Raw genomic sequence first — 25,314 nt, forward strand, 5'->3', positions numbered from 1 at the left:
GCCGGTCATATGTGATCATGCTGACTCGTACGGATGTGCGACCTGATATTCATGAACCGGAGAGAGTTGGACTGGACTGGACTCGACTTCTGTCTGGAAGAGAAATTTATGCACATAGATTCGTGCTGATGCCAACATTTGGACACCCGTGTGAAATACCACCAAAAACATAATTTGTTGTTGCTCCTTCATGGAGGTAAGTGCAGTTCTCTCGCACAATCGCTCCACACGCCCCCAACCCATCGCAGTGACGACGTCACAAAGTCCTCCCACAGCCCAGCGACCGTGACGCCGCAAGCTCTCGCCGTGAAAACGCCCAGCACGACCGCCACCAAGACAGCAAGCCAGAAATACACAGCGGAAAGGTACAATCCAAACCTCCACAGCGGCCTGACGGTAATATGGCTCCAAGCACGAGGATCGAGCGTCATGAACCACAGGGGCGGCCTTGACTCCTGGAACTCCCAGTACTGGTCGCCGCAGTCCCAATAGGCGCTGGACCAGCCGAGCGACCTCAAGAGGCGACGACGCAGGGTCTTTTCGTCACGCATGGTCTCGGCGCGCAGCACGACCAGGCCGGGACATTCATGGCCCTCGTTGACCAAACAGCGCAGCGGGATCGTCTCGCCCTGGTCCTTCAGGATCTTCAGGTACACCAGCCGGCGCGACAGTGGGTTGTTGACGCACTCAACGTGTTGGCGCCGCCGTCGCAGGATCCGCGTCACTTCGGCGTTGAGCACGAACAGCGTGTCCGTCCGGAAGTCGACTTTGCTGTCGTGCGGGATCGGGAGGTACAGTTTTGCCCGGCTCTGGATCCACGCGATCCGTTGTGCGATGGTCGTGGTGTTGGCTAGGAGTGTTTTGAAGTGTGGGTGGCTGAGGGTCAGGGAGAGGTGGTCAGGGTACGAGAGGTGGGTGGTGATGAGATGGTGGATCTCCGGGGGAAGCGTTAGCATGTTGATGTTGGGTTTGGAGTTGATATTGGTATCTAACTGCTTCGTGATAGTGGTGCCGATGCTATTGTGGATGTCGGTGCTTGTGGTTATGGCTGATGCTTGAATGGCCGTTGTTCCCTGTTGGCCTTCCCTGAGTGTCTTGACATTGCGATGGTGGATCCTTGCCGATGGTTTGGTCCTCATAGCAGCGATGAGTAGACCCATAAAGCCTTGTCCACTGCCTTAGACTTCAGAAATGAAGTGATGTGATACCAGTCGACTGGAGGATTCCGTCCGAGACAACCAATCGATCATTGGTAATGTTCACTTCTTCGCAAAAGCAGATGCACGACTATATATGCAAACACTCAGACGCATAACAGCCCACGTCTTATCATCGCTTCTCACTGTCTTGTACCTGCAATCCCAATTCTAAGCGATATACCGTGTCCTGTTTGCTCTAAGCCAGATATTGTTCTGCCTGGCAAGGCTGAAGTGGTCCGCTAACGACTGGTGCCAGACCCAGCAAATTCTATGACTCGAAGCAAATGATTGATCAGGCAGCTTTGATAGCATCCCTGGCTCCCCTATGCCTTTTGTGATTAATGAGTCCCCGAGGTGGTTGAGGAAGCTTTGGCCGATTTCCCAGATATTGCTTGGTGTTGTGATTTAGGCGAGTCTAGGCATACCTGGAACCTAAGTCACGAGGGGTATGTTTTTGGACCCCAAAAAAGTACCATAGATGCCTTCATCATCATTAGGTCCTGTGTATATTCAGGTTTTTGAAATGATAATTCAAGACCCTGTGTATATGTCAAATGCAGCCGGACTCATGGAGTGCGGTCTTTTTAGTGGTTTGCACCTGCTCATCTAGCTTCTATTTATCGTTCAATGCAATATCGAACTTTTATAAATGGGATCCAGCAGCGACAGCTACTCACTCTTCTCAACCTCCAGTTGCTGCGTGTACGCAAGGGTTATAGCTTCTTCCTCTGCATCTAGGATTCGCTTTGGTGGAGTATTGGGTTAGCCTTTCATTCGATATACCAAAACGGCAGTGAATCAGTCAAAGAGCGGACAGAGAGCACGCAACACTTACCTCCAACGTACTCGTCGCAGTCAACCAACTAGCAACGAGCATACTTCTCAACACCCAGCTCTGGTTAAACACTTGGCTCCTTAGTCTTTCGGACCTCCAAGCGTGAAATCCCCGATGCGGAAAATTGGCATCAAGATGCAATTGCAATAGTAGTGGATAGCGGTCCAATGCTGTCAAGCTCTTTCGAACAGAGTCACGGTAGAATCCAATGGTGCCTAGAGCGAATCCCGAACAGGCGGAGATGATGAATGGGACCGTGGCTGTGTCCCATATCAGTGCCCCAACGGTCGCCCCAAATAGTCCGGTGAAGACGGAGGCGATGGTGCCGGAGATGATGACTCGGAGCATACTGTGACAGTAGTTAGAGTAAGACTGGTGAGAGCCACAATGGAGGTAGTGGACTTACAAGAGTCCTGGGCCACTGATGGAGAAACCCTGCTGGTTAGTAATGGTTCATCGTGTTCCTTGCTTAAGGTGATTTATAGACAAAGAAAAGCACTACTGTCCATCTCGGTGATTGTCACGTACCTGACATTGCCATATCCGCCGCCGATTCGTAGGATGCCTTTGAAAGAATCACCCAGAGGAGAGCTGCTGTTGATGAGTTCATTCCCTGGCTGGGGGTTTCTGAAAGCCATGTTCAATATTTATCTGGAAGGTGTTCAAAGCCAATGAGGTCAATCAGTCAACAGCTGAACACCAAATTGTCCATCTTGCCCAACATGCTGCCTCAATAATGACTTGCATAAAGAGGAGAGGACAGCTGTGCTTTGGGAGGTCGAGTTCAAGTTGGGCGATGCTTGATATCGACCATTCCCCATTGCGTTAGCGCCTCAACTAGCGTGATTCACGTCGTTTTTTAATTCTCCGTCGCGTCGAGTTGAACTTGTTGCACAGACGCCTCCTCGATCTTCATCACGGATATCATATCATTTGTTGGAAGCTTGCATACGTTGCTTATTGTTGTTTTTGTTTGATTTCCCGGCATAATGAAGTCCTTTGGATTATCGTTCAGCATTTTCCTGGTCATCGTCACTTTGTCATCCTTGGTTGAAAAGTGCTTGGCATCCCTGGGTGACCACCTTCCTGAGTTCAGGGATTGTGTCAAGGTTGGTCATTGTCGGATCTAATTGATGTCTTTCCTGACTCTCATTTCTAGGTTTGCATAGAAGAAAATTGCGACACAGGAAAGGGACAGCTGCGTGAGTGATCCTCATCATCCTGTGCTTGCTCCCGGAACCACTAACCGTCAAACAGCCCTTCATCTCCGATTGCTCCTGTGGACATGCCCATCAGAATGTGACTATACATGTCAGCACATCATCACGACCAGGCGTCTGGAAAGGGATCCTCCAATGATCGAACCCGTTGTCCAGTACCATGGAAAATGGCCGTTTCATCGATTCATTGGGATTCAAGAGCCCTTCTCGGTTCTTTTCTCCTTGTTCAACTTCATTGCTCACCGACAAGGCATGCAAAGGATTCGTGAGTCCATTCCTGGTCGATATCCACTGCGACCATATTATCTTGCTCTTGGATATTTCGGTCTTGCTAGTTGGGTCTTCAGCATGATTTTCCACACACGAGACTTCAATCTCACAGAAAAGCTCGATTACTTTGCTGCTGGAGCAAGTGTCCTATATGGATTATATTATACACCGATCCGAGTGTTTCGTTTGGACAAACCCACTCCAACCAAGCAGAGCATCTTAAGACTCTGGACAATTGTCTGTATCTTGTTGTATGTGGCTCACGTCACCTACCTCACAGCATGGAGTTGGGATTATACCTACAACATGGCAGCCAATGTTGCAGCTGGTATAGTCCAGAATGTCCTATGGACTTGGTTTAGTATCTCGAGATGGCGAAAACTGCAGAAGTCCTGGGCTGCATGGCCTGGTCTCATCGTTGCATGGATCATCATGGCCATGAGTCTGGAGTTGTTTGACTTTGCTCCCATTGCAGGCATGGTTGACGCTCACAGTCTTTGGCATCTTGGAACCGTGGTGCCGACCGTGTGGTGGTACAGGTGAGATTGTCGCCATGATATCAGCTTGACATGACTAGGACTAATATGTCATGCAGTTTTTTGATCAAAGATGCACAGGAAGACATAGCCAGTCAACGTCTCAAAGCTTAACGAAAACCTCCGAGATAAGCACTGCATCAGACATTGCACAAGTCAAGGTCCTGGGACAAAGACAAAAGCAAGTTGACCTGTGGCGTCTGGTCGTTGCACACTTGGTTGGACAACAGGCTGAAGTCGCATGTTAGTGGGCAGTGGAAAAGGTTTCCCAAGGCCGGGGAAATCCTCTCGGCGCTCCCCAGACGCCTAAAATGCATGATCGGATGGCTTGCAGGCGTTGACAGGCGTGAGCTAGGCTAAGATTAGGCATGGTGGGAGACACAATTAGGGTTGAGTCCTCTAGGCTCTCGGCGCGAGCCCCCACGCTTATTCCGGTCCCTCAGGCTCTCCTTTCAGTTAGTCAGGCACGCGGGGAACTTTTCAACCACTGTCGCATTGTCCAACCTGCGAACTCATCCATTCATCCCACCAGTTCAATTCAATCCCAGTCCTCAGTTTCAGCACCGCCTTCATAAACTGACAGCCTGAGCGTGGAGGGATATCTTTTCTTGCGGTGATTCGTTGCCACGGTCACTCTTATTCACTTCTACAATCTTACTTTCGTCCTCTACCACACCTCTCATCTTTCTGTCGCACTCAATCCCTCCTTGACAATCGGTGCACCAGCGTTGTGACTCTCTGTCCTTCGGCTACCACCTCAAATCATCATGGCCACCTTTCTCAACCCCGTGGACTCGATCTTCAACAAGCCTAAGCCAGTGATCCATCTTGACCAAGCTCTCCTCAACAAGCTTGCCGATGGAGCTGCAGCCTATCCCATCCCCGAGGGAAGAAAGTATGAGTACGGAACTGCAGGAGTGAGTTCACCAGAGAAAACGTCCGCTTGAAAGTACCTTCACTGATCATCTATCTTCTCTTCTACAGTTTCGCATGAAAGCGTATGTCACACTTTCAGCCGCACCCAGCTGACATTGCCCCCCTTGCTACCCGAGCGCTTTTTTCCGATTCCGACCATCCTAAAGATTTGGACTAACAAGAGATGGATTATAGTGATGCCGGACTTGACCATGTCATGTTCACCGTCGGACTGATCGCCATTTTGCGTTCCAAGAAGCGCAATGCGACCATTGGAATCATGATCACCGCCAGTCACAACCCAGCTGAAGACAATGGTGTCAAGTTGGTTGATCCTATGGTATGTCGCCATTTACACAGAGAATGAGTGAAACAGAGGCTAACGAATAACTGCAGGGTGACATGCTTGAGGTATAACCAACCCAGCTCAGCCTTCCTTTGACCAAATCCACGTGACTAACATCTGAATACCATAGCAATCTTGGGAAGGCTTTGCTACCAGACTTGCCAACACTCCAAGCGACAAGATTCCAAAGGCCTATGAAGCTCTTGTCAACGAGACTTTGGTTGATGAGATCCGTCAACTTCAAGATCGTCCAGCCAAAGTTGTCTTCGCCCGAGATACCCGTGCCTCCGGTCCCTACCTTGTCACCGCACTAAAAGCCGCGTTGGATGCCGTGGGTGTTGCTTATGAGGACAAAGGAATCCTGACCACTCCCCAACTACATTACATTGTCCGATGCATCAACACCGAGGGAACTGTCTATGCATTTGGTGAGCCCACCGAAAAGGGTTACTACACCAAAATGGCAAACGCTTTCAAGACTTTGATGTATGGACGTACCATTCACGGTGCTATTACGGTTGATGCTGCCAATGGTGTTGGTGGTCCTAAATTGAGACAGTTGATCAGTTATCTTCCAACCGCTGCAGAAGGGGGCATCGACATCAAGGTCGTCAATGATGATGTGCTCAAGCCTGAGGCTCTCAACTTTGAGGTGAGGACTAATCTCTGTGTTCACGATCACCTCTTTACTGACCTGGATTGCGCAGTGTGGTGCCGACTATGTCAAGACCAAGCAACGAAGCCCTCCCAATCTGAACGCCAAGCCTGGTGACCGCTGCTGCTCTTTGGATGGTGATGCGGATCGCGTTGTCTACTATTACAACGATGAACAGAACGTTTTCCATCTGTTGGACGGTGATCGTATCGCGACCCTTGGTGCGGCTTTCTTGGCCGACATGACTCGGGTAGCTGGGATAGATTCCAAGCTCAAGATCGGCATTGTCCAGACTGCGTACGCCAACGGTGCATCGACTGAGTATGTGGAGAAGGTTCTCAAACTCCCAGTGACAGTCACTGCCACTGGTGTCAAACATCTTCATCATGCTGCGGCACGCTATGATATTGGTGTTTACTTTGAAGCCAACGGACACGGAACTGTTCTTTTCTCTGATAACGCCATCAAGATCATCCGCGAATCTGAACCCAAGTCTCCCGGGCAGAAACATGCTCTCGATTCTCTTCGGGCTTGCATCGACTTGATCAACCAAGCTGTTGGTGATGCCATCTCCGACATGTTGTTCGCTGAAATTGTCCTTGCCCACAAATCTTGGACTCCCGACAATTGGCGCAATACCTACATTGATCTTCCCAACCGTCTCGTTCGTGTCGAAGTTGCCGATCGTTCAATCTTCAAAACCACTGATGCTGAGCGAAGACTCACATCTCCCAAAGGCGCACAAGAGGAAATCGACAAATTGTGCAGCATGTATCAAAAGGGTCGTGCGTTCGCTCGTGCATCTGGTACGGAGGATGCGGTTCGGGTCTATGCCGAAGCACATTCGAAGATAGAATCTGAGAAACTTGCAGGGCAAGTCACCGAAGTCATTCGCAAGTATGGAAGTGGTACCTAGAAGGCGTTTCCTACATGGGCGACTGGCATGGAGAATTTCTTGCCTCGAAACTACTTTGGCATGTGACATGACTTGACGAACGGAAAACGACAAGGGAATGGAGGTGACCATCATCCTAAAGAACGAAATGGTATTCGCATAGCGCAATGGCGTTGAACTGGGTAGGATAGCATAGCACTTGAGCCATCACTGGAAAGGTGCATATCAGGAAAGGAATGGAAAGGAATACAAAAGTGATTTTGCTCTCATCTCAATCGAGGTGATTGCCATGAACAATGAAGATGTCATTGACAATCATAACTTCTCACAGCATTGATAAAGCTTAATAAGACCTCGTTCTTGACTTGAGAAGAGTCGTCCCTCACCTTTACCACATCTCCCCGTGCAATCCTACACATACATCATGCATCATGCCAGTCTTCGATTTGGGGAATTTCTCCAAATATTCCATCACTTTCTGCCTTGTAAGTTTACAGGGTCGTATCTCGGCTAGTTTAAGGTTCCAAGGTTCCTGAATGGTGGGCAGTCTCGTCGTATTTCGCCTCTATCACCAGGGAGCTATTTCTATCTCATCCAATCGATGCCAGGCCGAGGTCACCAAGGAAAACGCTCATGCAGATGTTGGCTTTTTAATGCCACCCATTGAGCCTAAGAACCAAGGTACGCGCAATTCCAACGAAGCTTACCCTTGCATCTCTTGCCACCGGTTACCTCGGGCCAGAGCATTTTAACTACGTCGTAAGTGCTAACCAACAACAAACGGGCTGTGATCGACACCCGCTGCATCATCATCAATCGGGCCTTATAAGTTTCTGTCCAAAGGACCTGCTTGAACAGGCAAGGCTCGTTGTTTGCCTACCCCCAAGCCACTCCACAACACCTCTACAACTCCAATGTCATCGTTGACCAGGCCCACAAAACATGATCAAGCTCCTCCAAGCCTTTCCAAGCATCTCAAGCAATCGCCTAATTGTGAGGGTACGAGGACGCACGATGCAACCTTCCTATCTTGATGCTTGTTGAGGACGTCATGCTTTGCATTTTGTTTCTCGATGGTCGTGTGAGCTTGTGACGAGCTCATACATATAGCCCTGGACGAAAAAAAATGTCGCCAGCATGTTGTTCAGGTTTTGGTTCTGCTCGCTTGAAATTTCAGAGAGCTAGGGATCTGGTCTAGATATCCTGCAAAATGCATTTCAAATCTGTTCTTGCGACGACGTGTCTCGTCACCAGTGTGCTTGCGCTTGAGAACCCTCACAAGCGTGCTCCCAAGAAAGTTCACACTGGTCGTCCTGCCCCAGCTCGTCGGTCTTTGGACAAGAGGCAGCAGTCGAGCTACCTGAACGATGACACCAAGAGTATGTCGATCAGGTTATGGAGAGACATAGGGATATTTGAGACTAACACATTATTCAGAGTTCGCTGTAAATGGCACAGGCGTTCCCATGGTGGACTTCGACATTGGCGAGTCCTACGCCGGAACTCTCCCCATCGATGGGAACAGCACCAACGAGAACCAGCTGTTCTTCTGGTTTTTCCCCTCCGACAACCCAGATGCCGGCGATGAGATCACCATCTGGCTCAACGGTGGGCCGGGATGTAGTTCTCTCGATGGCCTGCTCCAGGAACACGGGCCGTTCCTCTGGCAGAGCGGCACCTACGCGCCACAGCCCAACCCATTCTCCTTCGTCAATCTCACCAACATGGTGTACGTTGACCAGCCGATCGGCACGGGTTTCTCACCTGCCGCTGAAGGTGCACCGGCCAACATCACAGATGAAGTCGATGTCGGCAGAGACTTCTCTGGCTTCTGGAAAAACTTCATGACTACCTTCAACATGACCGGACGCAAGGTCTACCTTACAGGAGAGTCATACGCCGGACAATATATCCCATACATTGCAAGCTACATGCTCGACCAGAATAACGCCGACTATTACAATGTCAAGGGCATTCAGATCAACGACCCTAGCATTGCAGAGGACTCGGTTCTAATTCAAGGTTTGTGAATACCTTTTCGCTTAAACAGCAAGAGAGGTTGATTAGGACCACTAGCACCCGCCGTCACGCATCTGAACAATTACGCCAACATCTTCGCCCTCAACGAGTCTTTCATGAGCGACATCAACGAGCGGGCCCAGAAATGTGGCTATCTCGACTTCATGGAGAAAGCATTGACCTTCCCTCCTGCGGGCAAATTCATCGCTCCAAACGATAGCGCTCCAGGTAAGTACAATTCTTACAGCACCACTATCAACAAATGGACTCTGCTAACAATGTCCCACGCAGGCTGTGACGTTTGGGACGACATCATCACCGCCGAGCTACTGATCAACCCGTGCTTCAACTTCTACCACCTGACAGACTTCTGCCCCTTCCTATGGGATGAGCTAGGTTTCCCATCTCTCGCAACCGTAAGTATCCATTCACTTTCCCCCTGCCAAATCCATCCCATCCCTTTACTCACCTCATCATCCAAACAGGGGCCCAACAACTACTTCAACCGCAGCGACGTGCAAAAAGCGATCAACGCACCACCGACCAACTACGCGATCTGCGGCGACGACACACTGTTCCCGGACGGCGACCTGTCGGAACCCTCGTCCTACACGGCGCTCCCCTCCGTCATCGAACGCACCAACAACGTCATCGTCGGCAGCGGCCTGCTCGACTACCTGCTGCTGACCAACGGAACGCTCATGGCCCTCAACAACATGACCTGGAACGGCAAGCAGGGCTTCTCGTCCGCGCCCTCCGACAAGTTCTTCGTCCCCTACAATCCCTGGATCTACCAGGTCATCAACGAGACCGAGAACCAGCCCATCCCTGCCACGCCCGTCGGTCTGCAGGCCGGTGCGGGATATATGGGCGTCACGCATACAGAACGCGGCTTGACCTGGGTGACTGTTGATCTGGCCGGTCATGAGATTCCCCAGTATGCTCCTGGCGCGAGTTATCGACAACTGGAGTTCCTTCTGGGTAGGATTGGAAGTCTCACTGAGATGGGCGACTTCACGACGCTGAATGATAGTTATGTCGGGAATGCTAGGAGACTGTAAATGGGTTGGTGGACCATGAGAGCTGATGACAGCCCTCTTACAAACTGGGAGAAAAGCCCAGATTCTAATCAGTAATGAGAATGATGATAATTCAAGCCCGACCATCCAGATTCCTTTTCCTCGCCATTACCTTGGATCATAAATGATGGTGTTCCATCCGTTCTAGACTGTCCTTGGCCGCTCCGTAGTCAAAGCGCCCACGATGATCCCGGCAGTTTATCGTCAATTGCATTATATCTTGTACAATGATGTTAGCATCTAGCTACTTACCAGGCAAATTAAACGGCCGTCTCAAATACCCGGTAACAAACCCCTCAGGGTCATAGGCTTCCCTGAGCCTTCTCAACCCATCCAACCGGCCGTTGTGCCGTAGTATCTCGAAAACATCCTGCCCGGCCGCCGCATAATTGATATACTTGAAGTCATGCAACTGACCACTCTCACGTGCTAGCCTCTCGAACGCTAGCAAGAGCGACTGAACTAATGTCTCATACAACCCATCGAGCCTCAACATAGCCCAACGTGCTTCCACGGAAATTACTGTTTGGAGACGGCTAGATTAATACCAATGTCACGAAAAGAACGGCGATCCGGTGGGAATGGACCTACAAATCAGCGACTCCATCTCGTCCTCGAGCCCAAGCATATTCCCCTTCCCAGTCTCTCTGGAGCGCTGGAGATGCGGCAACGTAAGCGGCTGCACGAGCATTCCAGCTCGGTAGAATTGATCGCGCACATGCGCGTATGTGTCACGGGCGGCAAATTCCGCAAATATACGTGCGAGTCCAGCGAGAAGCGTCGCGTCATTAGTGATCGTCAATGTCGCCTTATGCTGTCGATATCCGTGTGGATTGTTCACGTCGAGGATCCGTGCGAGTTGGGCGTTTGTGATGCGCTGCCGGGAGTAGTGGACCTTGGGGATTGAGTGGAAGTGAGATAATGCTGGGCTGGCTGTAATGTTCGTGCTGCTTAGCATTGCGACGAGGATGTTCTCTTGAGTTGTGGGATCGTAGGAGACGGAGAGGTCTGCGGATGCGGTCTTGTCGCTGGCGGCATTTTTGTTGAAGTGTTCTAAGGCTGATAGGACGGTGTTTAGGTACTGCCAGTTGTAGGCAATGAATGCCATCTCGAGCGGTACGGCTGGATAGGTTTTTAGTTTGAAGCTCGTTGCTATCCCGTAGACACTCGCTGTCCCTTTCATAGCGGCGGATAGTCGACTATGATGTGTGGTGTTTGCTTCCACAAGAGATCCATTGCCGATAATAACCTCGACCGACTCAATCGAGTCGCATGCCCAGCCATACTGTCCCGACGAGATAGAGATTCCTCCGCCTAGCAGAAAGCCACCCACACCAACTGAACCCGCTCGTGCACCGTTCACCGATATACTTAAATCCTCCCTCTCGAGAAACTCGTAGACATCCAACCATCGCATTCCAGTGCCAACATGCAGATTACACCCATCCGGCGACAGTGCAATGCCATCCAGCAACGAGAGATCAAGGGTGACGCCATCATTGATATTCGAGGCGCCCATGATAGATGAATGGCCACCACTCTCGACAGCGAATCGCATTTTCTCATCGTTCAAGGCCCGGACCGCGGCTGCGGCTTCCGTGCTCGTTCTCGGCATGATCCGACAGTATGGCTTTAAGTCGATCTGGTTAGAAGCCCAGTATTCCTGGAGGCGGGTTCTGTAGAGAGCGTCATCGGGTAGCTGGACGATTCCTCCTAATGTGGCCTTGAGATTGAGACATTGCGTTGTCGGGCTAAGCACTGCTTGTGCCTCAGAATTGGTGCTATCAGTGAACATATGCTGGCCAATAGGTCCTGGATGTGTATCTGCCTTTGCTGAAGTAAGGCTGTTGAGGCCAAAGCTACATATCTCGAGGGCGATAGCAAACTTCATTACGCTTTTGCATGTGGTTTTGTCATTGTTGGGAGAGAAGATGTTGATGGTCGACTGGCTTATCTGTGAGTGAGTGTGTGGAGGTACTGCCGATCACAACTCAATTCTGACACCGTCATAATAAGCGATCTTTGACCAAGCTATTCTCTCACCAATTGAATCATATCTAGGTATGAGGTGTTCAGTATCCTACTGCCACAAGCCGATGTGTACACGTCCATGGTGGCTGAACTTTGCAGATCTCGACCAGCGCTGTGCAAGACCCAGACTCTTAGAAGACCACCTCCTGAATTTGGATAAATGTAACTCACCAGACTCCAGGCCGAAAGAGAATGTACCTTCACAGAAAGCTGTCTCTGCTAAGCGATATTCTAGAGGGAGCCAGAGGTAATTGCGGCCATTGCGTTGGATCCAGCCTTTCCTGATGAGGGTCGATTTCCGAACAAATGGAGTTAATGTTGCACGTATTCTAGTCTCGGCACGAACACCAGGAGCCCCAATGTTCGTGACCATAGTTTTCGAGTCAACTGTGAATCTGATAGATCTGATTTCTGAGCATTCGAACCTGTCCGGAGCTTTGATTGTTTCCATTTGACCCGTGGTCAAATCCCATAACCCAATTGTGGCGCCTTCTGATCCGTACGCTATCATAGATCCGTCAGGCGAAAATGCGGCCGCGCTAATGGAGTCTTGACCAGGGACCGTCAAACAGCGTATCCTTTGGCTCGTCTTCAGGTCCCATAATGTAATTGTACCATTGATCGATCCAACTGCTACTCGCGATTCGTCAAAGGATAATGCCACCGTTCGCGCCGATTTAGCCAGCAGATATTGACTTTGTGCATTGAGACCTGTGGCATTGTTTCGAAGCGTAACAACCCCAAGGTCCTCTAAACACAGCAATAATGATCCGTTCTGCGAAAACACCAATGTTTCGGGGTGGCTTGCCTGTAACTGCAGTAGGTCTCTGGCCTCAATAGAATTCCACAATTCAATCGCACGTTTCGCGACCTTCGATTTTACCGAGGAGCCAGTGCACAGCGCAATCGTCTCAATATTCACAGAAAATGCTAAATTTGAACCGTTAGGAGAGAAGGCTAGCGGTAGTATGGAACCTAGATGGTCACCATGGGTCTCAGTTTTGAGAACTTCTGCCCCTTCTTTGGGATCCCAAAGACGAATTATGCGATCGCTTGACACGGACGCGACGACAGAGCCGTCCTCGGAAGCAACTAGTCTTGACACCTATGTTGACTCCCCATCTGTTGCTTGTGCTGAATAACCTGCAGTCAAGTCCCATACAGTGATCGTCTGACCCTTTTTGTTGTATGCGAGGGATACGTCGTCAGGGGATTTTGCAATGCAATCCACATTGCCAGTGTATCCCGAAAGTGCCTGGACTTTCTCGCCAGTAGTCGCATCCCGCATTCCAGTAGTCTCTCCATCAACGCCAGATGCGAGTCGTGATCCCTGTCGGTAAAATCTCAATACGCCGACGAAGTACTTGCAAACGCTGAATTCGCGAATCATTTGACCTCTACCAAGATTTCAAATTTCGATGGCGCCGTTTACTGTGCCCAATGCGAGTCGTAAAGCGTCGTGGGAAACTGCCAAAGATCTGAAGCTCGGAGAGGCAGGGTGGTCTCCAGCCGGTTCCAGGTGATGTTTTGGCGGTGCTCCCTGCGAGTGGGGAAATCTCAGCCTTTTGAATGCGGTATAAGGGATCACATCAACTACCCATGATACGATACACGCGATTTCTATCTACTGTGCAAAGGAGTCAGCTGCTATTGATTCTGATTCCGACTCAGTAAATGACAAACTTTATATCAGCTCCAGTTGAAAGTAGTGTCATTGGTTTGCTGAACAGAACGCATAATATCAAGAAGACGAGCAAAAATATGAGTAGACAAATTTCACTTGGTTTACTATAGTTGCTAGGTAAAAGGTCCACAACATCAAAGAGCATACGTGGTCAGCGACTTGGCTCAAGGGTGAGATTGCAGTCGTTTAAAAGACCACATAGCTAGTTATCAATTGATACACGACAGATTGAATGCGTTCCTAGTCATCACTCCAGCTCCGATAGGTCCTGGTTCCGGGAGATAAATAGAAGTTGATGCTGAACTAAACCAGTCAGACATCGATCAAAGTATCTCTAAGAAACGACTGTGAGTGTGAGTGGGAGGAGATGCCGCCCTGGAATTCCATGGCAGAAGGCGCTGGGGTAGGCTCCCAGTTCCAGTCCGCCCATGAGAAAGCCGAGGGCCCTCCCAGCCACTGTTCGGACGGGAGTTGCACGAGATTTTGCAGCTCTGGTGGACAAGGGCCGTAAAAGGAGGAGTTGTTGTGGAAGGCCAGTGATGGTGAATTGGAAGCCACCGGAGAAGTTGTGGTGTCGTATACTGAAGTAGTCTCGGTCACGGAAGGCAACGCAACAAAGCCGTTGTTCGAGACAGTCAAACCGGTTTGTTGCGGATGAGGCCTTGCTTGTTGAAAACTGCTGTCAGATGATGAACACGTCAAGTTTGAGAGTAGTCGATGGAGTATTGAAGCTGCTCTGGCGCAGATTTCGCTTCTCGCCGCCATGCTTTCGAAACGCACAAGACAATCCTGCAGGGCAGTGAGGCTGATCGAGTAGTCTGAGGGGTGATCCTCGTTGAAGGAGGTTACCAAGAGCACCACGAGCGTCGAGGCTGCGAGAAATGTATGGAAGCTGCCAATTCCGTAAATATACCAGCGATAAGGTCGGAAGAGGTCGATTTCGAAGAGCTGCTTGTGATTATCCAAGATCATCATAGCGGCGATCCGGCAAATGCGCCTGCTATTCACGACTGTGTTGCTGGACATCGGGGCACTGTTGGAGGCGCTTGGTTGGTGTTGAAGATAGGGGCGATGAAGAACAAGCCGCAAGTGGTTTGTGTAGTTTTTAAGAATGATGTAGTGTGCTAGATGGTAAACTGGAAGGTCTTGATGGCGCGCAAACCTGACCGAATGCTCCTCCTCCTCCATGTCAATTCTGTGGTTAAAAGTGGTGACCTTGTTGAGATCAGCATCTCCCTGTGCATACACACAAACCTCGGCAGCAATTTGGTAGAGCTTGAATTTGTATAGTAGGTAAGACATTTTTGTCGGCGCATTATCCGCCTTCCCTTCCTGGATGATAATGTTACTACCCTGTTCAATGAGCTGCTCATCATCTATGTCCGCTGGCAAATTGACTGTGGCAATAATCTTCTGTGGCGCAATATTGCCAAGACACGTGTTTTGTATTGTGTACAGCAACATGAGCGCGGCCCAGCATCGTCGTCGCTCCTCGCTCAGTACCGGAGCGAGGTCGAGATGCGATGGCTCAACATGAAGGCCAATAGAAAACCCAATATTGAGTGTGGCTCCTAATAGTGCCCACGACGACCCGTGAGCATGATTGATGGCGTAGATGAGTAGAACCAAGGCCTGCATGGTATGCAGGTTATGTTGCCAAAGAAATTGATCTGCTGATAAGCATCTCATGGCAGCAGATCTATATCTCCCGGCTAGACTTCTGATGTTTGCGGCGGCACTTGATTCCCGCCCTAAATCTGCCAGGAGCGGATGGCCTTCATCAAACGCGGTGACGGCGATAGAGAGAATGACAAAAATCAGGGCGAGAAACGACAACGATACATCTGATGGGTTCTGGCGGAACTTGGCGTAATGTGCATGGAACGTCGGGTCGTGCAAGACGTGAAAAAGCTGTGGGAATTCCGTCAGCAAACATGCATCTCACTGAGAAAGGGGTTGTAATCACCGGGGAGAAGACTTGGAAGAAAACCGACTTGAGCTCCTCACACTGGCGAGTTGGGGGCAGAGTATCTAGTAGAGATTGTCGCGAGCATGAGCTACCTGCAAAGAAAGGAAAGTCGGAGCCCATGGCAAAGCTCGAGTCAGATTGGAGCAGTTCATTTACAGCAGCAGCATCAGAGCAAGCAACCCCTGGCACGAAGCGCTGGTAGCCTCTCGGCGATGTGATAATTGTGCCTCTGATTTTCGGAGGAGGAAATGCTGCTGGCTGTAGATTTGGCTCTGTGAAAGGAGAAGAGCTGGACATGGATAGCCGATCATGGGAGGCCGAAGTGGTCGATTCCCGAGGAGTGACCCGTTGGCTGGAGGTATCCTCAATGTGCTGCTCGAGTAGGGACTCAACTCGCATCAATCTCTGGAGTAGCGCTTCGGCATTTAAGCCACGTGGGCTGCTAGTGGCGAGCGGAATGGCCTGGCGAATGTAGAGGCAAGTGTGTCCATAGCCACGGCGAACGCAAGTATCACATGGGTTCTTCTTGCCATCGCACTTGATTTTCCTCTTGCGACAATTTTCGCAACTTAGTGGCTGCCGTTTAGATGTCTGCGTTGGCATCCTGTGAGAGTGGTGAAAATGTGTTGATTCGGTGCGTTGTGGGCAGCGACAAGCAAAAGATAGTCACCAAGTGGCTTGGACCAACTCGACCAAGCTGAAGCTGAAGCTGAAGCTGAAGCTGAAGCTGAAGCTGAAGCTGAATCTTGGAGTGATTCTGTTAAGTAGCATATGCTCTGATGTTCAAGACTTTTTAGAAGGAAGGAAACCATTTAGACGGTGATTGTTCAGTAGTTGGTGTCGGTGGAGGGGAAGTGAAGTGGCATCACGAGTCAATGACGAACGTCGTTCGTGTGAGGCACCTTAGACACCAACTTGAACAAGCGCTGGTGGTCCTTGGGGATAGGTCGCTGGGTACCTAGGAAGGGCGGGAAGGGTGTCTGCTTAAGCGCGTATTTACTTTAGATAGGCTAGGTACCTTGGTACCGATAGATGCCTACTGCCCTAGGTACCTACTTAGGTACCTACTTACGTAGGTACTCGTGGTGCTGCTCCTCCCCACGATAGCCCCTCGGGCCAAGGTCACCCCAAACTGACGCTGCGGGGTACCAGGAGAATCGAGATACTCACGCGAATTCGTCCCCGCACCCGCACCCACCCCGCACCCCCGACTTTTTCAACTGTCAGTGGGCTACATAAGTACCTACCTACTCATCCAGCCTATGCAAGCACAAACTTGGCTATTTCTGAACAGACCCTCTCAGTGTCCTCAAATAAATGCCAATGACCAACGTCCTGCAGAACAACGACATCCTCACACGTTTTGATCTTGCTTTGCATACTCTTGCAAAGGTCAGGCGGTGAGACCTTGTCTTCCGAGCCCGTGATGATGAGTGTGCGGCATGTTAGCGATGAAATGTCCAAGGTGGTGGCGCTGGAGTTGGCAAGAGCCATACATGCTTTTGCATATCCTTCGGCGTCTTGACTCAATAGTGACACTCGAGTTGCAGCAATTGCCAGTGGATTGGCTTTCTTACTGTGTTCAGACGTCCCAGCCGCCACCACTGCATCCACAACCCCAAGCATGCCCTTTTGTCGGACGGCAGCTGCTCGTGCAACAGAGGCGTCGGCTCCTGCTTGAGGCAATGGTGATGGTGGAGGGCCCATGAGCACCAGATTCTTCACAAGCTCGGGATGATCGAGAGCAAATTTGATGGCCACCAAACAACCCATCGAATGAGCAATTAGAATCAATCCTGAGGCAGGGTTGATTCCTGCTTGCTGGCAGAGTGAGTGGGCATCCGCGGCCAAGGATGATATACTGAGTATGCTTGTAGCCTTGCTCGGTGATAAGCCATGGCCTTCAAAGTCCGACATGTGCAACTCCCGTGACTCCCCGAGCGTGCTGAAAAGAGGGCTGAAGTAGTCAGACGTGCCTCCGAGCCCATGGATGAAGTACAGAGGTTGTGAGTCGGACTCGGCCCCTTTCTTCTGGTAGAATAATTGTTTATCTGCCACCGAGGTAAGCCCGGCGCCGTTCACAGCCTTTTCATTGGCCACAGGTATCGCAGATGCTGCCAGGATTTGCTGGAAGGTAGTATTCTTCGACTCCATACTTGCGATCCTGTTGGTCAATGTTCCGAGACCGGTCACAGAGACCTTGACCTCGTCTCCTGGGTGAAGCCAGACTTTAGGGGTAAACCCAAAGCCGACCCCAGCTGGTGTTCCTGTCGCCAAGGTATCCCCGGCCTGTAATGTCGCCCCAGCAGAAAGTGTTGCGACAAGAGTTGGAAGGCTAAAGATGAGATCTTCGGTATTCGCGTCTTGTCGCTTTTCCCCATTGACGTACGTCATAACTCGCAGCGTGCGTGGGAGGTGCTCTTTTGGAACCGCAATGGGTCCCATGGGGCAGAAAGTATCCGGCGATTTTCCGATGTAGAACTGCTTGTGATCCCTCTGCCTTTCTCTCGCAGTCATGTCATTGATGATGGTGAATCCCCAAATGTAATCCCAGGCATTTCCTTCAGGTACTTGAAATCCAGGCTTTTTGATGATGACACCGATCTCCCCTTCATAGTCAACAGTCTCGGTAAACCTTGGGTGTGGGAAGATGTCATCGCCATCAGCAATGATTGAAGTCGAGCGTTTGGTGAAGATAACGGGATGCGTAGGCATGTCCATTTTATCCGAGCTATCATACCTATTCAACCAAATTAGTGGCCGCTGGTGGGTGACGCATTCACCTGTTCTTACCCTGACGCATTGAATTCTTTTGCGTGAGCCTACATGATATTAGCTTGCCGCGAAGAGCACGGAAAACATATCGAGCGCGACTTACTGCATAGTTCTTGCCAACTGCTAAAATGTCCCTCCCCGAAATGGGTGCCAAAAGCTTGACGTCAGATCGAGGAAAAGGCTGGCCCGAGGGAACGATTGCGTCTTCACCAATCTCAATCACTTCGTAGAGGTTCTTGAGAGGTGTTCCAGAAGCGTACGATAGAGGAGTGATCTGGTTGGTGTTCAGATCTAGATGTCCGATCCGGGACTGCTGCGTTCCTGGTAGAAAGTACGCCGCATAGTTTGTCAGTCCGGTCGGTGACGATGTGCCATTCTCAACAGTGTGGCTCCCCATTCTCCAGGAGCGAAGCCTTCAATCCTGCTTGTAGGTGATGCAAGGAAATGAATATCAAGTTCTAATGTCAGCTAGCTATTGAGGAGTCGAACAATTAAAATCGAACATGACAGAGAGAGAATGATGGGGCTAGCAATTAGAGAAGCCGTCTTAAGAGAGACGCGACGTGATAAGGGCTGATAGTAAGAACGATGCCATGCCGAAGAAAACGCGAAGCATTGCACGATGATTGTTGATAACTGAAGGGGATTTCTACTTTCTGGATTGATCGACGCCATGCAGTGATGTTTGCAATCACATCACCCGAATGGATGTGAGAAATCGGCAAGAGGGCCGAGTGCCCCGGACTCGGCTTCACCGTCTTCCTCCGCTCTTTGCCGCTCTCCACCGCTCTTCCGCGCCCATGTCCGTCCTGTTGCTTGATGTGTACGACTAGCATCATTTGCGTTCTAGTCTTCCTCACTAGCTACGCCCTCGATACTCCCCCTGGTGCAGCTGGCCTCGAACTCAAGCTTGAGCTAATGTACCCCGTACTGGGGACCTGGGGTGGAGTTGTTTGAACTTGTATCTGCCATACCGACTGTCATGGATACTCTCCTGACCGGTGGATTGCAGGGGCTGGCTGCTCTCTCTATTTTATCTTGTTGTCTCCCGCGTGCTTTCGGCTTCAGGGGAATCTTTTCTGTCCATTGCCTTACAGATTCCAAATCTCTTGCCTCCGTGCTCAGTATTTCCACCCATCAGGTCATTCACCATGTCCGATCAATTTGACCGAGCAGATCGATTGGAGAAACACGCGGCGTCCAACAGTGAAAACAACGGACAGGCTCATCTAGAGCGGTTGCGGACTAAGGGAGGTCACGATGACGACCGAACCCAGCCTTCGCTACCTGTTGTGCATCGCAGCTTTGCCAATCCTGCACCTCTGGGTCTACTCTCCTTTGCGACTGGTGAGTTCTTGGACGAGTCTCTGGGTTCAAGCACACCAGACTGATCAAACCCACAGGTATATTCTTGATATCCATGTATGGTGTCCAAGCTCGCGGAATCGCGACACCAAACGTCCTGGTCGGGGTCCTGATGTTTTTTGGCGGAGTCTGTCAATTCATCTCGGGCATAATGGAATTTGTAGCAGGCAACACGGTATGTCATGCACCAGCCTGGAAGCTGGGTACACCGCATCTGACATTTAAATTTAGTTTGGTGCCACGGTCTTTCCTTCCTACGCCGCCTTCAATCTATCTTACGCCATGATCTATATCCCAGGCACCGGTATACTTTCATCCTACACAGACGAGTCTGGCCAGCTTAATGCCCAATTTCCACAGGCCTTGGCTATGTATGTTTGGGCATGGTTTATTCTTACTGCCATCTTCACCGTCGCTGCCATGCGATCCTCCTGGGTTCTCTTTCTTGATCTTTTCTTCCTGGATATTGAGCTTCTCCTCCTCGCCTGCGGGTATATGACCGGCATGGAGTCATTGCTCAAGGCAGGTAACTCGATTGGTTTCATTGTGGCCTTCCTATCCTGTGAGTGATCATAGTATTTTGGTGTTATACGTCGCTAACTCGTGTGACATAGATTGGGCCGGTTGTGCTGGATTGTGGGCTGGAGGTTTGACTCCATTAGATATACCCACGTTTGCGATGTATAAAGCGAAGGAATGAAGCAGACATGCCAGAATGTCCAAAAGTCTTGATGTCGAGGCTGATAGAAGAGTGCGGAGGAGCAAGGGGAGAAAGGAAATGTCCTTGCTTGCGAGCACAAGACCATAGTAACCACGTGTGTCACAAGACATAGTGAGGCCTTGGAGTTTGACTACCAGCAAATGAGCATTCCCATTCCACGAGACTCCTTTGTCAGTCTGCATGTAATAGTTTAAACATCTTCGCATCTTTGAACCCCATTTCTAAGAACGAAAGGTATAAAACTCTTTTCAAAAGTCTCTAGATCTATCACCAGTCATCGTCTCCTAGTCGAGAGAGCCCAACATAACGTACCGGCTCGGCAAATCTATTCTTGACGCCACTAGTGCGTCCAACTCGGAGTGGACGTCCATACTGTTCCATGTCGCCTTTCCCGTGAAATCGCCAAAATTGCCACGAGCAATCTTCCGCAGCGAAGCTCAATATGACTTGCTCGCCTCCTGGATGTTCATGGATGAAATCTGTGCAGTCATAGACTAAATCGTCCACTACTATCCAGATCTCACGGCTTGATTGCTTGAGCCCGTCTTCTATGCCCGTCGATGCAGAAAGGGATGAGTCGCCAGAAGCTGTTGTTCTCCTGCCCAAAACCTGGGCTGCAGGAATGAATGGCAAATCTTTGTCAGGCACTGTTTCGGGAACACGGGGATAAGGCTTTGTGATTGCCTTCAGCGGGCGTCTAGATACTTCTGGAGATTGTGCGTGTTGAGAACAAACCCATCTGACGTTCTCTGCGTGCTCAAAAGTCCCTTTATTGGGAACTTCTTGACCGGAGGGATTTTCCTGCGTGTATGTTTGTCGAGCTAGCTTCAGCCACCCCATGCCTTATTTCTCTGAAGTTTGAGACGATATGAATTCTCTTGACAGGAAGGATCTTTGCTTGATGCTGCTGGGGAGGATATGGTAGTCTCCAGAGGCGCTTCAGAAGCGTTGTTGGCACAAACGAGAACAGGGCTGAGGACCTAACTGCCGCGCAGTTAATACCTTGGGCACGTGCAAGAGCTATAGTCTTAATTTGAAGTCTGTTCAGCTGATCGAATGGATGATGTGCCAGTATGCCACCGCATTTCATCTCATCCGAGTCACGTCAGGGTTGCCATGAAAACAAGTAATGACGGACTTTTGCGGAGAAAGACGGCTCTGAGGCCACCAACTGTCCTCCGCAAACATGCTTTAAATTTCCGCCACTCCATCCCGAACTTCAAGGCGGGGAGATCTAAGCTGGATCGAGAATCATGCATTGTTCTCCACCTGGAACCATGCAATGATCTAGACTAGCTGTGGAATCAATGCTCGTGCAGCATCATCGTAACGTGTACATCTTCCTTCATGTACCCTTCAGCATGCGATACGAGCATATATCTGGAGGTTCCAGAGAAAGAGGAGTCGTGCTTTTAAGAGCTGCCATCTCCATCACCCACGACATACTAAGTGCTTATCCATCATTCTGCTTCCTTTCTCTCAGTCTTTGGGCGTACAGTTATTGACCTAGTCAATTTACCACCGCGACCCCGTAAATACTATCCTAAGCCTGGAGATGGCGCCCGCTCGAATCATGGAGTCCTCGGAGTCCTGGACCTCTCCAGCAGCATCATTCGAATCCTATGATGGTCCGCCACGGAACATCGCAAGCATTGATGCTGTCAACTTTCCATCAGATCTTCAACCGAAGCAGTACGACATCCTCGGCACTCACATGGACTCCAAGATTCTGTTTCTGGACGTAAACATCCTCGAGGCAACCGGAAAACTGCCATATCGTGGTGACGTCTACATTGAAGGTGAGTGGGACAATCCCAACTTAGTCGTTATTTCAACTACAGCACGCGCCCACGGAAGATGATCACAAGTTCTAATTTTTCCGCCAAGGAAAACGCATCAAGTTCGTTGGCGAAGTCCCCATCAAGGACGAGCTGGTGAAGAACCCAAAGGTCCGGATTTTTCACGGGCGAGGGAGGACCCTCATGCCAGGTCTCGGCGATGCACATACACACTTTACGTGGAATGGAGGTGACTTAAACCGACTGGGCGATCTCGAAGTTGAGGAGCATGTACTTCTAACTGCGCGGAGCGCCCAGTGCTATATTGACTCTGGCTATACAATGTAAGTCGAGCTAAACCGACTATGACGGGACTCCTTTTAGTCTTGTGATCTGTACCGAGGTAGGCTTGGCTAATATATCTTCCAAAATAGGTGTTTCGGTGCGGCATCAGCTAAAGAACGGCTGGACGTCGTGATCCGCAACGCAATCAACGCAGGCGACATCCCTGGACCGCGCTACCTGGCCAATGGCAAAGAAATGGCCCGCCGTAACGGTGACCTGGTCGCCGGAATCACGGCGTTTGCTGACGGACCTGATGAGATGAGAGAGGTGATCCGGCATCATGTCAAACTCGATGTCGATAATATTAAGCTGTCCATGTCTGGAGAAGAGGTTTGTCTGCAACAACAGTTCCTTTGGCTTCATCCTTTCTGCAAGATGGGCAGAGCGCAATCCTCCTCTAACCATTAGATTTCTCATAGATTACCGAGATTCGCTCGGCCCAAGACTGCTACTTTACGGATGAAGAAACGGCGGCATGCGTTGACGAGGGTCATAAGCTCGGAAAGAGACTATGTGCGCATGCACGCGCTCGAGACTCGGTGAAGATGTGTATCAAGGTCAGTCGATCCTCTCGACACTGTGACCCTGCCTACTTGTAATAGACCACGAAGTCTTTCCTTGCACAGTAGTATCTTGCCCCTTCCACCACGACCAATACCCTGGCAAACTAGACGTAAGACTTACTTCTATCACTACAGCACGGAGTTGACGTAATTTACCATGCCTCGTATATCGATGAAGAGGGAATGGACATGCTCGAAGCCGCGAAGACGCGGCACATTGTCGCGCCAGGCATCAACTGGCTGGTTGCCACTTTAAACGAAGCTGCCGCATTCGGCTACACACATGAGAAAGCTGAGCAGGTAGGGTACAAAAAGGAGCTTGAGGCCGCTATCCGCGGACTCCGAGAAATGCACAGACGTGGCATTGTTGTGCTGCCTGGCGGGTGAGTCTCCAGCCTCTGTTCCGGCCTGGTATGGTCGACGACCTATCATGCAAAACCAAGTTACCCCTCCAAGGCATATGGACTAATTCCTCTCTCACAGAGACTACGGCTTTGCATGGACACCTCACGGCACATACGCGCGCGATCTCGTGCACTTCCAAAAGCTGCTAGGCTTTACAGCACACGAAGCCATCATCTCGGCGACCTATGGTGTGGCCAAACTGTTTATGCAATCCCACGAGATGGGCCAGCTGAAACCGGGGAACCTCGCCGACTGTATCCTTGTCGATGGGCGGCCCCTGGACGACTTGGCTGTGTTGCAAGACCACGACAAGTTGAACGTCATCATCATCAACGGCCGTGTCCACAAGGCGGGTCGCAAGGAGTATATCGCACCACCCATTGCTGGGCAGGACGCAAACCAGCATCCCATTGTACCTGACTTCCCAGAGGTGAAGAAGGAGATGCAGAAACAGTATTGATCGAGCTGTGGAATGGTTGAGCGAAGATGTCTGTGGTAAATCTAAAAGTGTGTCTGTTTTGCGGCCTGACTGTTATCGGTCGTTGCTTGTCTTCATGTACGAGGTAGGCAGTATTGATACATCCTAGCAGGGGTGGCACCTTGTATGACTGATAATTCTTTCTCAGACTCAGAGACATTAGGTGGGTGGAACTGGGGGAACTATGCCTTTGACCTTTCGCCGACGGTTCTTTGTGCGCAGCATAGTCTTTGTTCGATTCTTCGTGAAGGTTAAAGCGAGTCTCTCATTCCGTGTCAATTCCAGTGACAGGCTTATGCAATCCTTATCGGTTGGTTGAGCTCCTTTAGGTTGCCCAGCAACATCAGCTCTATTAAGAATGTAGATTCAGAACCAGAGATCAAGGTCATTTCTCGATCTCATGAAACGGGAAGTCAAGGCCTCGTGAACAATGCAAGAAGCTATTGTACAAGTAAGTATGCCTCTTTGCCTGCACTCGCTATACGACTGGACTTTCCTCTTTCCATAGTGTGTTTCAGTGCCCCTCACCAGGATTACGATATCTCAGATCTTAGTAGCATTATGAGCAGATGTAGATTAGAATTGCTATCTACAGGGCTTCGACTAACCGCACGACATCCACAACCATTGAAACACTGGGCAGCTGTCCGGAAAGTAAGGTATGCAAGTACCAGCTCTGGAAGTTCTATTTGTTTAATGCGAGAAATCTCAGCCTTTGCGAGGGAGAAATTTAGAGGTTACTGGGAATATTTCTAACAAAGCTGCTACAGAAAGGCTGCATTCTGATGAGTTTGCAATTCATTTGATTCATGCTCTTTCTGCTCTATTGTGGAGAAGAAAGACGTTTGACTGACTCTGTAGACTGACTGTGTAGACTGACTCTGTACATAATGAAGCATTGATTCGTTTCAATGACACATGACTTTGATGAGCACCCATAGTCCTACAGTTGATTCATCATTCAAACACTGGTGCTTTGATATCATATCATGCCACAATTTCCAACTTACCAGACCCAGAATTGGAGTTTCCAAGACTTCAACTGCCTACAATCTCCATGAAGAGTAGAGTACATCAGAAGCCGGGAGGACACATCCATTCAGAATAACCCGCGCCTTGACGAGGAGCATAGTGCCCACGATGGCTGACTCTAGGGACAAACACATCTCTCCACCATATATCAAACTCGATACCCAACGTAGCACACTCAAACTCTTGTCTCAATAGTCTC

General features: G+C 50.1%; 9 protein-coding genes across 9 annotated transcripts; 5 read left to right on the top strand and 4 right to left on the bottom strand.

Annotated features, from left to right (window-relative positions):
* Positions 1–188: 188 nt before the first annotated feature.
* Positions 189–1,160, bottom strand: LTR84_005653 (uncharacterized protein; the record flags this gene model as incomplete). Its single annotated transcript, XM_064849218.1, has 1 exon — positions 189–1,160. The coding sequence occupies one exon, from the start codon at positions 1,158–1,160 to the stop codon at positions 189–191; it is 972 nt and encodes a 323-aa protein (XP_064703921.1).
* Positions 1,161–3,023: 1,863 nt separating this feature from the next.
* On the top strand, positions 3,024–4,174 carry LTR84_005654 (uncharacterized protein; the record flags this gene model as incomplete). The annotated part of the gene is made up of 4 exons (XM_064849219.1): positions 3,024–3,143; positions 3,194–3,236; positions 3,292–4,063; positions 4,120–4,174. The coding sequence occupies 4 exons, from the start codon at positions 3,024–3,026 to the stop codon at positions 4,172–4,174; spliced, it is 990 nt and encodes a 329-aa protein (XP_064703922.1).
* Positions 4,175–4,827: 653 nt separating this feature from the next.
* LTR84_005655 (uncharacterized protein) lies at positions 4,828–6,892 on the top strand (the record flags this gene model as incomplete). Its single annotated transcript, XM_064849220.1, has 6 exons — positions 4,828–4,977; positions 5,045–5,058; positions 5,171–5,315; positions 5,372–5,386; positions 5,452–5,973; positions 6,029–6,892. The coding sequence occupies 6 exons, from the start codon at positions 4,828–4,830 to the stop codon at positions 6,890–6,892; spliced, it is 1,710 nt and encodes a 569-aa protein (XP_064703923.1).
* Positions 6,893–8,081: 1,189 nt separating this feature from the next.
* On the top strand, positions 8,082–9,951 carry LTR84_005656 (uncharacterized protein; the record flags this gene model as incomplete). The annotated part of the gene is made up of 5 exons (XM_064849221.1): positions 8,082–8,250; positions 8,309–8,893; positions 8,948–9,118; positions 9,182–9,306; positions 9,376–9,951. The coding sequence occupies 5 exons, from the start codon at positions 8,082–8,084 to the stop codon at positions 9,949–9,951; spliced, it is 1,626 nt and encodes a 541-aa protein (XP_064703924.1).
* A 571-nt stretch (positions 9,952–10,522) lies between these two features.
* LTR84_005657 (uncharacterized protein) lies at positions 10,523–13,390 on the bottom strand (the record flags this gene model as incomplete). Its single annotated transcript, XM_064849222.1, has 4 exons — positions 10,523–11,914; positions 12,013–12,146; positions 12,199–13,105; positions 13,163–13,390. The coding sequence occupies 4 exons, from the start codon at positions 13,388–13,390 to the stop codon at positions 10,523–10,525; spliced, it is 2,661 nt and encodes an 886-aa protein (XP_064703925.1).
* Positions 13,391–13,996: 606 nt separating this feature from the next.
* Positions 13,997–16,256, bottom strand: LTR84_005658 (uncharacterized protein; the record flags this gene model as incomplete). The annotated part of the gene is made up of 2 exons (XM_064849223.1): positions 13,997–15,595; positions 15,651–16,256. 2 exons carry the CDS (start codon positions 16,254–16,256, stop codon positions 13,997–13,999), a joined length of 2,205 nt encoding a protein of 734 aa, XP_064703926.1.
* Positions 16,257–16,913: 657 nt separating this feature from the next.
* On the bottom strand, positions 16,914–18,825 carry LTR84_005659 (uncharacterized protein; the record flags this gene model as incomplete). The annotated part of the gene is made up of 3 exons (XM_064849224.1): positions 16,914–18,393; positions 18,447–18,475; positions 18,532–18,825. The coding sequence occupies 3 exons, from the start codon at positions 18,823–18,825 to the stop codon at positions 16,914–16,916; spliced, it is 1,803 nt and encodes a 600-aa protein (XP_064703927.1).
* Positions 18,826–19,579: 754 nt separating this feature from the next.
* On the top strand, positions 19,580–20,493 carry LTR84_005660 (uncharacterized protein; the record flags this gene model as incomplete). The annotated part of the gene is made up of 4 exons (XM_064849225.1): positions 19,580–19,775; positions 19,832–19,968; positions 20,025–20,355; positions 20,408–20,493. The coding sequence occupies 4 exons, from the start codon at positions 19,580–19,582 to the stop codon at positions 20,491–20,493; spliced, it is 750 nt and encodes a 249-aa protein (XP_064703928.1).
* Positions 20,494–22,087: 1,594 nt separating this feature from the next.
* On the top strand, positions 22,088–24,065 carry LTR84_005661 (uncharacterized protein; the record flags this gene model as incomplete). The annotated part of the gene is made up of 6 exons (XM_064849226.1): positions 22,088–22,313; positions 22,402–22,636; positions 22,727–22,967; positions 23,057–23,194; positions 23,336–23,583; positions 23,684–24,065. The coding sequence occupies 6 exons, from the start codon at positions 22,088–22,090 to the stop codon at positions 24,063–24,065; spliced, it is 1,470 nt and encodes a 489-aa protein (XP_064703929.1).
* Positions 24,066–25,314: the final 1,249 nt, after the last annotated feature.

Source organism: Exophiala bonariae (genome assembly GCF_035927105.1).
Source record: "Exophiala bonariae strain CCFEE 5792 chromosome Unknown scaffold_21, whole genome shotgun sequence".
NCBI classification, from domain to species: domain Eukaryota; kingdom Fungi; phylum Ascomycota; class Eurotiomycetes; order Chaetothyriales; family Herpotrichiellaceae; genus Exophiala; species Exophiala bonariae.